At 43.2% G+C, this 13,651-nt stretch overlaps 2 protein-coding genes across 15 annotated transcripts in view; both read right to left on the bottom strand.

Moving 5' to 3' along the window:
• Positions 1–572: 572 nt before the first annotated feature.
• The window catches only part of sorbs2a (sorbin and SH3 domain containing 2a), a 61,760-nt gene continuing 48,681 nt past the window's right edge, over positions 573–13,651 (bottom strand). For 11 of the 14 annotated variants that reach the window (XM_086211875.1, XM_086211879.1, XM_086211885.1 and 8 more), the window contains 9 exons: positions 11,521–13,371; positions 9,984–10,063; positions 9,621–9,718; positions 9,234–9,348; positions 9,017–9,145; positions 8,002–8,196; positions 4,345–4,382; positions 3,920–4,026; positions 573–3,232 (listed from right to left, as the gene is read on the bottom strand). In XM_086211875.1, the coding sequence (XP_086068001.1) occupies positions 3,168–3,232; positions 3,920–4,026; positions 4,345–4,382; positions 8,002–8,196; positions 9,017–9,145; positions 9,234–9,348; positions 9,621–9,718; positions 9,984–10,063; positions 11,521–13,371 (2,678 nt within the window). In that variant the 3' untranslated portion in view covers positions 573–3,167. The remainder of the gene's footprint in view (positions 3,233–3,919; positions 4,027–4,344; positions 4,383–8,001; positions 8,197–9,016; positions 9,146–9,233; positions 9,349–9,620; positions 9,719–9,983; positions 10,064–11,520; positions 13,372–13,651) is intronic. The other 3 variants (XM_086211878.1, XM_086211887.1, XM_086211888.1) reach the window with 3 other exon arrangements.
• Positions 4,421–7,993, bottom strand: LOC147257745 (uncharacterized). The gene is made up of 2 exons (XM_086211889.1): positions 6,716–7,993; positions 4,421–5,660 (listed from the first exon to the last, which is right to left on the bottom strand). Exons 1-2 carry the CDS (start codon positions 7,742–7,744, stop codon positions 5,127–5,129), a joined length of 1,563 nt encoding a protein of 520 aa, XP_086068015.1. The 5' UTR covers positions 7,745–7,993; the 3' UTR covers positions 4,421–5,126.

Raw genomic sequence — 13,651 nt, 5'->3', positions numbered from 1 at the left:
AATCTCAGAAACGTCCATTTTTGTGGTCAAAGGTCAAAGTTCAAGTTCACCGTCAACACGCATAAATGACAGGAGCAACTCGAAGGAATTTCCTCTGATTTGGCACAATAATCTGGTGATGACAAGGACAAAGGTGCCCCCACATGTCTGACAGCATGAAAATATTACGTGATATTTTGCATCAAAAAGGTCAAAGGTCAACTTGTAGTGTCATAATGCAACTGGCAGTTTACCAATGGGCAGTGATTCTGGTTTTAAATGTGAATTATTACATATTTAGTCATAGATCTAAACATTTACTGTAGAAAGCTTGAAATCCGACCCCTTTTCTAAACCGTTCCGTCCTCAAACCATTACTTACACTTACACGACATCGTCTTTCTCTCGTGGTGCTTTCGGCGGTACAAACCCGTGCTACGTGCATCACGTGATCCCTCTTATCGGTTGGAAATCTCCCACAGCTGAATCATGAGTAAAAGAATTAACAAAAAAACTTTAAGACTTCCATTTAAGTCTGTAAAAACTTCAATGACTTTTCTACTTAGCTGAAAATAAAACAAATATTTCCTCTACCAGCTGGATTTTATTAGCAATACAGCCCCATAAAATCATCCAAGAAATGCTAAGATATTGTAGAAATATTGTGTGCATTGAAGTCGATACCAACAAGAATAACATAAGGTTTACATTTTCATTACACGTATAAACATGAGCGATCAAATTCACATCTTCCGTCCAAATCTGATTTGATTGTAGTATCAAAGGCAGCCTCCTGTACTGTTTGACTCGACACCGTCGAGTTTCTAGTCATGTTCTGCACACACTTTGTTGATGTTCTCTAGTCTACATATGCATAAATTCATTTTTTTTTGCATCACATATACATGGCTATTAAATCAGTGAGTCAGCTATAAGGCAACAACTCTACTCGCTCTACCTACGGTAACTCTTGTTTAAATACGTCACTGACTCCTAAACAACTGAATCACCAATGGCTGGAAGGAAAAGTCTACATGCTGAGCTGCGATTTTATAAACTTTCAAAAAAGTAGAAAAAAATAGCACCACCGATGAAGAAAAGCTGAAGAAAGAAGGAGAGGAAACCAAATGTGATGGTGGGTGAGAAAAAGCTGACTTTATAAAGCACGTGGATGTTGGCCATTTTACAGCTCTCATACAAAAGGCTTACAAAAACAATACACGCACACATACGCACGCACGCACGCACTCACACACACTCTCACACCAGCTGAAACAGTGAATGGCAGGAGGTGACGTGAAGAACAATTAATGATAAAATATATATCTTAAGGTGCTTGAAAAATTGGATTGCTGTGAGTGTCCATCCATCCTACGTGAAACAAATAACATAGAAAACAAAACACCATTTTTACTGAGCGACGGGAGCTACGATGGAAACTGCCATGAAGTAAATATTATATAAACACATGAAATAGTGACACACGACCATCTGATGCCACCACAATCTAGTGGAACAAACTGCAGTTATATGACAGGAGGTTTTGATAAAAAGCTATTTCATCCTGCATCGGACTTAAATAAATTCAAAAATAAAAGATGACACCTTGCATTCCATTATAGCCCATCAACTATCGTGGTTTTTGTCAAACTATCTGGGACATTTTGTAATAAAATCACCTTCAAATGCTTCCCCTTGAAAAATTCTTCAATAGGATAAAAGCAAAATGTTTTTTTCATCCTTCTTACAATCACCTGATAACAAAGTTTAACCAGCGCTCCCTCTAAAATAAATATAATACCTAAAATGTTGGTAACTTTTTTTTTTTTTTTTGCATACATATGTCCAATAACCCCCAAACCCCCAACAATCATCTAGGGTGTAAAATATGAAGTGAAACAAAAACAAAACACAGACTTGTGTTAGACCTTCATCTTTAAAGTGCATCAATCCTAGCGTGAAGATGAAAAAACATGGAAACCAAAATTTGAAAACCTAAAATGAACATTTTCTAATGTTATACTTTAATGAACTTGTTGACCATTTGAAAAAAACAAAACAAACAAGACTATTCTCCTTAGTTGTTAGTGCCAGACAAGCAGATGAGTACCCTTTTCTCCTCTCGGTGTGTATGAGCACCACACCCCCTACAGACAGCTGATAGCAAGTTAGCTTAGCTGCAATGAATGCTACCAGTCTAGAAAGCTGTCTCAAGAGTCATCAAATACACCCTTATCCAAAATGGTTTTAGCCTGTATTAATGGAACTATGGCTGTGCTCAACATTCACTGTAAAAAATAAAAAAAATCCTGAAAATGATCAGAGGTTGTTATTTTAGAGTCAAACACACAAACGGAACTACTTGTGTTCACTTCGGCTAAGCTAACAAAAAGTTGGCCGTTTGGTGTGGGACTGGAGCTCCTTGATTCAAACAGAGCAGAGAAGAACATCTATCAGCTTGTCTGGCACTAAAAATGATGGAGAATAAATGCATTTCCATAAAAGCTGTTGTCTTCCTTTAAATCTAATGTCTTAAGTTTAGACAGCAAACACAACAGTGCCAACGCTAATTTTTCCCTCTTCATTCCCAAAATAGGTGTTTCAGGCAAAACCCATCAACTCACCTTTATCTTCCCATCAATACCCAGGGTAACACTCTCACACATGCATGTATATCCACATGTAGCTGTGTGACGTAGCATCTGTTTACCTGACATGGCAATACAACATGTTAGCAGTCCCCAGCCAGTTCACACACAGCAGAGCTGCTGACAGAACACTGTTTGACACCACTCTCCGCATCGGACGTCTTTGGGGCTATTTGTTACTGAACACTGAAATAAATTTGTGTTTGTGACAGAGCTGAGAAATACAAAAAAAGGTGATCACTATCATATAATGTTCCTTTGATATCCTTCCATCAAAAGGCTGCATTCTCCATGATAGAAAAATAAGGATACAAAGATAAAAAAACACCTTATTTCATACAAGTCCTCTGGCAAAGATGGCGAGTTATAGCTAAGAATCCTGTCCGTGTGAAGCTGATGAGCCACACACACAAGCAAATACGTCAATGTGCGACAGGCCTTGGGTGACCTCTTTTGGGGTGTGGCGTCCTGCGGGTGCTGTGCTGGGGGAGGGGGGGGGGGGGGGCTAACAGAAGGGGTGGGGCCAGGGGTTTGGAATCATCATTGTAGCGGCTTCACGTAATTTCCTGGGAAGGTTCCAAACAGCTTGCTTCTTCGAGAGGTCCCTGCCGATACAAAGGGCAAATTGAATGAGATCATCAGTGATTATTAGAGAGCTACCTTGGCAGGAGCCGTCACAGAAACCCTCCAGCTGACTGGAAATCAGCCAAACTTCGAAATAAAAGACAACCTGAAACACTTGACACCACTTTCAGCGGGCCGGTTTCCGTACAAGAGTGTAAAAGTTAATATGGCAGACAGATTCTTTAGAATATAAACTTTTATCATGAAGTGTAAAATGGACTACAACCGTGATAGACAGTGAGGACATAGTGCCATCTACTGGTTACTTTATGTCAGATCATGTAAACCAATGCACAGGTGATAAACAGCCAAGTGTGAATATGAAGTGTAGTGCGTCCACACAGAGCAGAGGGTCACAAGTTACTCCTCTCAGTAGGTAATGCTGTTGCAAAAAAAGGTCCTTTGTCATGGCAACGAGGCTGCAGAGTAACAGGTTACGTGTAACAGTAATGTTCCTCACGACCCCGGTGTGAAGTCAACACATCAGATTTAATCCATCAGCTTTAATTTGCATTTCACAACGTGACAACGCCCACCTCTGAGAGGCTGACACGTATTCTTGCATTCTAACTACACCTTCATGCTGGCTAACATATACAATGATTCTGTTCAATGTCTGACAGCTTTAGTAGACAATTACATGTTGATGTTTTGTTTGCTTTTCTTACCAACAAACCAGCCATCGTCACACTTCTCCATCACATCCACGATGTCTCCCTCTCTCAGCTCCAGCTCGTCCTCGTTACGAGGCATGTAGGTGTACAGGGCCTGGTACCTGTGATGGGAGGCGTGATGATTACTAGCTAATACCACTCCAGACAGTTTCAAGGGAGGCTCCGTGAATGAAGGTGAAGTAATGTGATATATAATGTTTAAAGACATCATGTAGAGCAGCTTCAAGATCTGTCATTGAGATACGGTAGCTTTGGGGGGGGGGGGGGGGATTTTTTTTTACAAATAAATGACACAGGACGGACTGTTTTCAGGGATTTGGTGTCTTCTGGTTATATGTAAAACAACAATATTAGGCTAGCTTGGCTAAACAGTTGATTAATAGTTTTATAGATAATTAGTTGACGATGATGTCACTTACGGGTCTCCTCCACCATGGAGTGCATCCTGGACCAACCGCTGAGAGAGAGAGAGAGAGAGAGAGAGAGAGAGAGAGAGAGAGAGAGAGAGAGAGAGAGAGAGAGAGAGAGAGAGAGAGAGAGAGAGAGAGAGAATTAACCTGGTAATTGTGGGACTTTGGTTTAGAGTTTGTTGTAGTTTGGCAGTATACTAAGGTACCCGTCAGTGTGACCACTTCCACTGAAAACAAATATCCAGTTCTTAAATCCATTACGTTAGCAAACATATTTGCGACTTCACCTGTGGGGAAAATGTCACAGCGTATTCCGCCATCTATTTACATGAAAGATTTGACTTGAAAGATTTCCACTCTCCAGAGTACATTAAGAGCATGTCTGAGTGAAGGCGTGTCCCCCTACCCTTCGACCTCTACTGGGTGACAGATAGGACCTCCGTGACAAGATGGGGCTACGGGGAGGTTTACCGCCAACAACTGGATCCTGCTTAACAGGCAGAAAAACCAGAAGCAACACATCTGGGAGTTTCAACAGTAACCAAGTCAGCTGCCTTTGCTCTGAGCACACAAGCTGCTAACATGCTGCAGGACACCGTCCACCAACATGCTGATGCCGATGAAAATCCTCCTTAACACGCCACAATACAGTCAACATGAGCACCTCCAGTCATTCCAGTACGTTATCTGCTGTCAAGAAAGCACCACGGCACTGGCATGTTAGTGTGTGCACTATGTGCTGTAGAGAATGATTTATCAATTAAAGTCATCATTTCATGACATTCCACCACTCAAGTCAACACCACAAAAGTTAGGAAAGTCTTAATCAAATGAGTTTTATCAAAATAATTAACATAAACTAAATCAGCACCAACATTTGCACATTCCATTTTTACCTTCACCTTGGGAGACCTACGCCCTGGATGGGGTACAGTGGGGGGAGAGCGTGGCGTGGCAAGGGGAAAGGAGGAGGGGAGAGAGGGAGATGGGGCGGGCTGAGGGGTTGGTGACTCTGATGGGACCACGTGAGAAGAGCTTGAAGGGTGAGAGGAAAAGCTCTGCGATGGAAGGGTTGGAGGTGGGGAGACAGGTGGAGAGGGAGAGACTGGAGGGAGTGGAGATGTTGAGAAGCGAGGGAGGGATGGGGGCTGAGGGGAGATGGGGGGAGAGGGAGCCACAGTTTTATGATCATGCTGTTGTGAGCTATAGGAGGAAGAAGCAGGAGATGATGATGATGATGGGGGAGGTAAGGAAGTCAGAGGCGGTGGTGTGGAGGGGGAGGAGGGGCCAGAGTGAGGAAGCCGAGTGGAAGGACAGACATCAGCCTATGGAGGCAATGACACGCACCGTTGAATAGGAATCACAAATCCTACATGATAGGGAACATTTAAATTAAATCCTGGCTGTAAATTATGATGGAGGAGCAGGAGGAAAATATTAAATGTTTGTTTGTTTGTTTTTAAAAAAAAAATCTGTTTGGCATTTTCTATGATGCATCAGCCACTGAAATGTTCTCCTGTCTTGCAAGAAGCCACATTAACCCCAAATCCTTCAAAATAAAAGAATAATTGACCGTGTTGCAACAGAAAACTGCAAACTACGTAAAAAAACAAAACAAAAAAACCTTCAAAGCCATCATAAAACAGCCCTGAAATACATCCTTCCAGCATGAGGGTCATAATATTAGGTTTTTATTCAGTATTTTTACAGCGAGGTGACATTTTGCAGGCTGTGATGTGCAGTAATTTTGAACTGAGTTAGCGAAAAAAGGTACAGAACCTTATTCTCACACTGGGTGTATCCAAAATCCCCAAATCAAACTCAGGTTGGCTTCCTGAAAGTTTTTTTGTGTCATCATAAAATATTATTTTTTAAGACATGAGGATTACAGCCATTTCACATGCCATCTGGAAATGAATAAAAGGGAATAAATCTTAATGTAACGCTCTTCGTAAACTAGTGTTCATTTTCTTGACAGTCGTAAAAGATTGAAAAGGAGACATTTTAGATAAAGCGACTGCCTTTCGACATAACTTAAGTGTAACTGCTGACCTAGTCCTGCCCTGTGCAGTTTTACTCCTTGTGCAGAGCGGTGCACAGAGCTAAACTGTGAGAAGCACCACAATGTTGGTCTTGATATTCTGCCGTTTAAACCAGGTGCTGTTTAAATGTAAATCCACGTGTATGCTTGTAAGACGAATGCAACAGTAGGAAAACTTAATTCAGTCTGATCAAGTTGTAGATCTTTTGTGTCTAAAAGTCTGCGAGTGAAGGCCAAGACAGGTCCTTCTTTCAAACATACAAATATTTTCCTCCATGTCCCTTCAGGGCTCCTGTAGTAATCCAAGACTCAACAGAATCGTCTCACACCATGCTCTACCTGTGGACTGAGTCTCTCATTAAACACTAGAGCATCCTTCTCTTGGTCCTCGCTAGTTTCATCCTCTTCCTCAATGAATAGCTCAGTAAATCCCTTCCCTCTCACTGATGGTGGACTTTGAGACTCGACTTGGTGCTCATTCAGAGTTTTTGAAGGCAGTTCTGTTGTTACAGGTACCGGGCACGGTGCCTCTAATTGAGCGTTGCCTGCAGATGCTCTGGCTGGCTGAAAAGCAGGAGGTTTCACAGCTGACTGATGAGATTCTTCTGCTTTTAGCGGAAACCTGCCCTGAAATGTGTTGGTCAACATAGCTGGGGGGGAATATATCGGAGACGATCTCAGAGCGTCCTCGACGGCTCTGCTGCTGGAACCATCCACATTAATGCTCAGCAGCTCATCATAAGGGTCTTTTACAAACAACTCAATGTCAAAGGTTTCACTGCTTTTGTTTACTTCTTTAGCGGGCTTCTGTTGCTCAGGAATGGGGGTAGGGGACTTTACAGGCTCTGGAACTGTGCAGGGCAAAACCCCTGGCTCTGGTGTGTGTGTAGTTTGGGATGTATCAGTCTTGTTTCTGCTGCTGCTGTATCTGAGTGAAGAATCAGGCGGTGGAGAGGTGAATGAGGAATGAGGATGATGAGAAGGAGGAGGAGGAGGAGGAGGAGGAGGAGTAGGAGTCTGGGTTAAAAGCAGAGCAACCGGGGTGTGACCCCGTCCCTTTTCTTTAAAAAAAGGAGTTCTGGAAAAAGTCTGGGCGGGCAGTGTGAAGCATCTTTCTGACGGCACAGGTGAGGTTGTTTTAGGCTCCCACGCCTTTAGGAAAGGTGTGAGGTCAGTTGGAAGAGGGGGCGGAGTGGGTGGTACAGGGGTGGCTGAGAGGGAGCGAGTCGGAGTGGACGCACTGGGCTCCATTGTGAGAGAGAGCCACTCGCTGGTGACAGCTTGCAAATCAGCCCGTCTCAACTGGGAATGAGGGGAGGGGAGGTCACGGGGGAAGGAAGGTGGAGGTGGATTGTAGAAAGGCTCCATGAAGTGAAAAAGAAGGAAAAGAGTATGACTTAATACAAAGAGGTACAGTGTGGGTGCTTTGAGTCTCTCTGAGGGCTGAAACAGAGCTTATAAGCATAACAAAATCTCTTTTCTAGGACTCAATTCAAATTTAAACAAAAATAAAGATTAGACGGGTCACAAACATGGACAAATACCCACAATCAAGGCATTTAACGACTTTATTTGTGTTGTGGTGGTTTCCTGTATTCAACGTTCTGATATACTGTTTCCCCTACCTTGATGGGTGTAGAGCTCGGTGTCCTGCTGCCAGGGTAACCATGTGGGTCTATGTGATGGGTGGAGCTCTTGGATGGGGAGCGCTTGATGATGTCAACGTAGGACACAGGAAAGATGCCCTGTTTTGTTGTGTCAGGGATCTTACCCTCATACCAGTTCTGGTCCACCTGTCTTATCACAATGACTCGTTCGCCCTACAAGCATGCGCAAACACACACACACACACACACACACACACACACACACACACACACACACACACACACACACACACACACACACACAAATACACACACATTAAAAAGGACATGGCTGGAACTCCTCCACTACATCGCACACTCACAGCAACACCATGCTGACAACAGCGGCCTCTGCTGCCAAAAGTCATAATTACAGGAAACTAGTGTAAAATATTTTGTTGGTATGTGACCAGAACAGAAACTTTATCTGCAGGAAAAAAGACTGGGTTCTTTTCTGGTCTTGTGATGTCCAAGTTTACCCAGACTTTGTGCTGTGTGACCCAACATACCTCCTTCTAAAGATTTTACCAGTTGAACCCAAATTACATTATCTAAGAACAGATTTATCATGGTGTGTGAATGAAAGACGCTATCCTTCCAATCACAAGTTGACGTACCATCAAGATGGAATGGTTATAGATCCAAATAGGATTGAATCAGGGATGAACAGACTAAGCTGTAGATACCTGAAGGCATTTCCTTTCTCATCCAACAGGCAATTAAGTAATGATCCCAAAAATAGTCTTGATTATCAGGGATGAAAGGAACCACATTAAAGGCTAAAGGCTTTGATGAACAGGTTAGTTTTCATGGTTCCTCAGTTCAACTGATGCCAAGATGCATGTTAACCTCTAATTTAGAAACTGGAGTTACAGTAACGCGTTAACATGTAAATCACATCAGCATTCCTAAATATTCAAGGGATCAAGAATATGAGACTGAAACATTCTAAAAATGTTGCATGCACCGTATTACAAAAATAGCCATTAAATACCTTTCTGAGAGACAGCTCCACATTGGTATCAGCATTAAAGTTGTATCGAGCCACTGCTTCTCCGATCTCTCTGACGTGTGCTGGAGGCGGAGGCCGGATCGGTTGCTGCTTCTCAGAGGACGGCATCTTCTGTAAATGTGTGTGTTTAAGAGAGAGGGTACCTGGATACAGATAATGGTTCATGTTTTCTGTAGCATGTCCACAGCTGCACACTTACCTCTACGTACGATATAGGGAATATTCCTACCCGTCCGCGGTGCTCGCCCTCATACCAGTTGCTGTCTATCTGCCTGATGATGTTTACTGCATCGCCCTTCTTAAATGTCAGCTCCCTGCAACAAGTCATGCTATTGAAGTGCATTTACTGTGACCACATGGTGTGAATGTCAGCCGGCGCAGCGAAATAAAGATCCAATATTTATTCATGCATAGATTTGAAATGAAGCCATCAAAACGCTGTGGTAAGATGTGAAAAGGATGGTGTCTTAGAAAGCAAAAGGTCTTTTTTCACGAATTCATAAAACTGAAATCATTAACATTTCATAAAGGAAGTGGAGGCGTGCCAATGTTCAGTTAAATATTCATGCTTTAAAACTTTACTCACTTAGCTGTCTGTGCCTTAAAATCATAAATGGCTCTCGCAGGCTGCTTCTGATGAAGGAGAGAGAACAGAATAAGTTGTGTCATCTGTTTATGGGAAACCTAGGAGATGAAAGTGAGAGACAGAAAGCCGGCAAGCATTACCACGTATTACAAAAAAATAAAAAAAATTACAGCTTTTTAATTTCAAGAGAAAAGGCAGCTGAATTGTTAAGTTAAATATAAATTAAAAAAAAAAAAAAATTACCACACCATGAATCAAAAAAAGCATCGTCAGAATTATGTTGTAGGAAAAGAATGAACTCATTCAAAATGTATCGAGCCTATACTAGAGTTCAATAAACAAGTACTGGTTTTGGTGTTCTACCTCTCGGTCAGGAGTAGGTCTTCTACTCTGGGGTGTGTTGCGTCCATCCATGGCAGAAAAACTCCTGGAGACATCCTGGTCTGTGATTGGCAGATGCAAATGATAAAGGTCACAGAACTTACTAATGTGATGATGATGAAAAAAATACAGACATGCTTTGGGAATGTACTGATCGGTACAATGGTGACATTTTGCAAAAGATCAATGAAGGAATAAAAGCTTGGGGTCATAACATAAACATGATTTATTTCCACTTCACTGGATAATAAACATGGTGATTGTGAGTCCCACAATATGACACAAACACATGCAGTCTTACAAATAGCTGTAACCCAAAATGGAACAATGCTCGAAAAATATGATAAATTAATTTACACAAATACAACTTATGACTTGAGGGACAGAAAATGACTTGGGGACAATATGACAACTTCATAAATGAATGTCCAAACAGAAATTATACAAGAGAAACATCAAAATTCAAAACAAATTCAAAACACAAAGAGGAATATTTACATGTCTGTGCGTCCCTCAGAAAAACATACTGTAAATTCTCAAATATTTAATTGGCATGATCCCAAAAAAAACAAACCTTCATTTGAAACAATGTCCAGCTTTTAATTGCAAAATCATCCATCTTTAGAAATGGCACTACAGTATCTTCTCCTTTTTCAAATAGCTATTGCAATCAGTCTGACAAACAAGATTTGCACTCCACTTCTCTATCTGAAATGTTTTTCTCCCTGTCAGTTGATTTTTCAACTGTCACTCAATTTCTACATCATATAAATCATTTAAATAAAAAGGATTCCAGTGGCGTATGTTTGGTGGTAGATTTATGATGTGAAACAGCACGATACAACATGATGCGAAATGAAAGAACATCCATTATTAAAGACAGCTGACTTTCTGTTGACTTTGTGGCCCCGCTGACAAGATTCAGCAGTGCTTACCAGAATGAAAACTGCATTTGTCAAGAGCACCACTGCCTGTTTTATGCCCTAAAGATTTTTGCCAGGCTCTGGCTGGCTAGAGCGCAGTGGATTTGTATTGGATGTTAGTGAAAGAGTGATGCAACTTATCTAGATTGCAGAATAATTAGTGATAAAGTAATGAGTTTTATTTGTGGCTATGTAAGATAAATAAATAGAATAACACTACATGTAGTGTAAGACAACATGTATAAGCTGAGCTGCTATTGGAAAATAATTGTAATTGTCATTTAATTTGATTAGGGCTTTCAGATGCACTACATAGGCGATGGTCTTTGGGGGTCATGTGGAGGCATCAGTATTAAACAGATATAACTGCGTCATCAGATTAAAAGCTCTTTTAGCAGCTGGGTTTTACTTGAGAATTTACAGTAACCACGTGATACTCAATGTCAAATAAATATAGATAAAAACAGGGTAATGGGAGAAGTAAATGATCAATAAGATGCATGGGACAATGATCACAAGCAGGACTTAAAGAGACATTGAGCTGTGTGTATGATTGTGCGAGTATGACACATGTGTGGTACGTGTAATATCTCCACCTGAATAACAGAGACCATTTCCATTGCCCTGCTCCTCTCCATAATCATTATTGTTTGAAGTGTCCGAATGGCGTCCGTAACAGGCACTGATTGGTGACTGTAGCCGTGGTGACTGTAACTGTGGAGTAGAGGGATCTCCTCTGTATGAGGCATACCCTGTTGGGCTCCCATCTGGGTAAAGTGATGAAGAGGAGTGACCACCATGCCAAAATCCCCTCCTTCCCCGCAATGAGGAACTTCGTTCAGGCACATTTGGCAGCAGTTCGGCCAATATTCTCCTCAGGATGCTATCATCAGGTGCCCTGGTGCCTCTATGGCCTCTCTCAGCTTGGATGTGCTCATATATGTCTCTCAAGGCTGCATCTAATGCTTCATAAATAGCCTGTTTGGACTTAGGTCTGCTACCACGACCTCCACCGCCACCACGTTGTCTAGAGGTAGGTGGTGAGCCCTTTTTCCTGCGGAAAGGCACTGGGCTGACCAGAAAGGCCAGCTTGGACATCGTTTGCTGGGATTGTGAGCTCTGGATTTGTGAATGGCTGCTGCGGCTCTGTTGTGTTGGTCTCTGGTGCTCCTGGCGTGCTCGTTCTCTCTCATGGCGAAGCATGGTTGTGAAGCGTGTATAAGAGGCTGGGCAGCGGCCTTTGCAAGTGCTGATGAGATGACGGTGTTGGTAGCCCTGGCTCTGGCCTAGACTTTGGTGACCAGAGTGGTGGTGGTGGTGGTGATGATGGTGGTGGTGACGAAGGTGGTGGTGGAGGGTGGAAGAGCCGTACAAGCTCTCAGAGGAGGTTAGTGAGCAATGGTCAAAGTCACTTTCACTGCAAAATGAAGAACCCTCCACCTGGATGAAGTCACTGAGGTCTGATGCAACAGCATCTTGTTCACTGTCAGAATAATCTTGGTTCGCTTGTGGTCCTTGGGGAACAGGAGGAGCAGGATAAGACTGCCCATGCCTGGGTTCAGGCCCAGTGCGAGGCTGGCCCTCAGGTGGGCTACGAGGGCGGCGCAAGTGATCCATGGCGTGGGGTACTGGTCTGCTGTTGCCATTGTTGTCTTCCTCTAGTAAAGATTCTATTGAAAAACGTCTTTTTGGAAAACTAGATGCGCCACCACCACCACCACCCCCACCACCACCACTGCTGGCTCGAGATGACGAACCACCAGGCGTTGTAGTGCCTGAAGGCACCTCACTGTCACCCAAGTTGGGCATAGATTTAGACTTCTGAATAAGGCGCTCATATTCAGAAATACGGTTTGGCACCATATCACGCGGTACCTCCACACCCCAAGATGGTGCCCAAGGAGAGAAGCGATGCCGCAAGTGAGGTTGCCGCTCCAACTCCAGAATTCGAGCGCGGACAGACCTGATCACTTCCGATGGGATGAGCTGGGCTCGGTCAATGTGGTGCATCTTACGATAGAGCTGGAGAAATCCTGGAGAATCATGTGCCCGTCGATGGTGGAGGTGAGGCAATGACCGCATGGAGGTGGATCCAGTCGAATCGGAGGGATTCCCATCACACACCAGTGATCCAGCACTTTCCGAGCGGGTGGCATTGCGCCCACTCGAGGAAGCATGACCATCATTGAGCAAGTCATCACAGCTACGAGACTTGAGCTTGCCTGTTGGAGGCAGCACCTCTTCAGCACTGCTCCAGGTTTCAACCTCCCTGTGTTGTGTCTGCCAACTGTTATTACAACACACAGACTGCCTGGAGGAGGAGCTGCCTTCCTGGCTGGTGTCCTCAAGGCAATGGTCAGGGTCAGCGGGGACAGGGGGCAGACAGGGGTGCTTATGAGGACCTGGAGAGGTCAAACTGTTTGAATACATATTGCATGCGTCCCCACCTTAAAGACGTCCAATAGAGAGCAGCGTGGTGGGAGAGAAGAAGGAGGAAAGCGTGTTAAGCAGAAGTTGCCAGAAGAGCAGGGGAGAAGGAAAAGAACTGGGAGAGTTAAGAGAGAGGGGAAAAAGAAGCATTGTCCGCAGATGTCCACCATCACCAACAAGGGAAAGTTAAAACCTGATAGTTGAGTAAGTAAAGTAAGCATGAATGACAGTTTTGGATGCAGAATGCGAAAGAGAGAGAATTTAAAAGACATGGAGAGAAAAAAATGAAATATCAAG

Source organism: Aulostomus chinensis, chromosome 8 (genome assembly GCF_037954235.1).
Source record: "Aulostomus chinensis isolate RoL2024-O1b breed Wild chromosome 8, RoL_Achi_v1.0, whole genome shotgun sequence".
NCBI lineage: Eukaryota > Metazoa > Chordata > Actinopteri > Syngnathiformes > Aulostomidae > Aulostomus > Aulostomus chinensis.
This window is presented reverse-complemented; position numbering and strand designations above follow the sequence as displayed.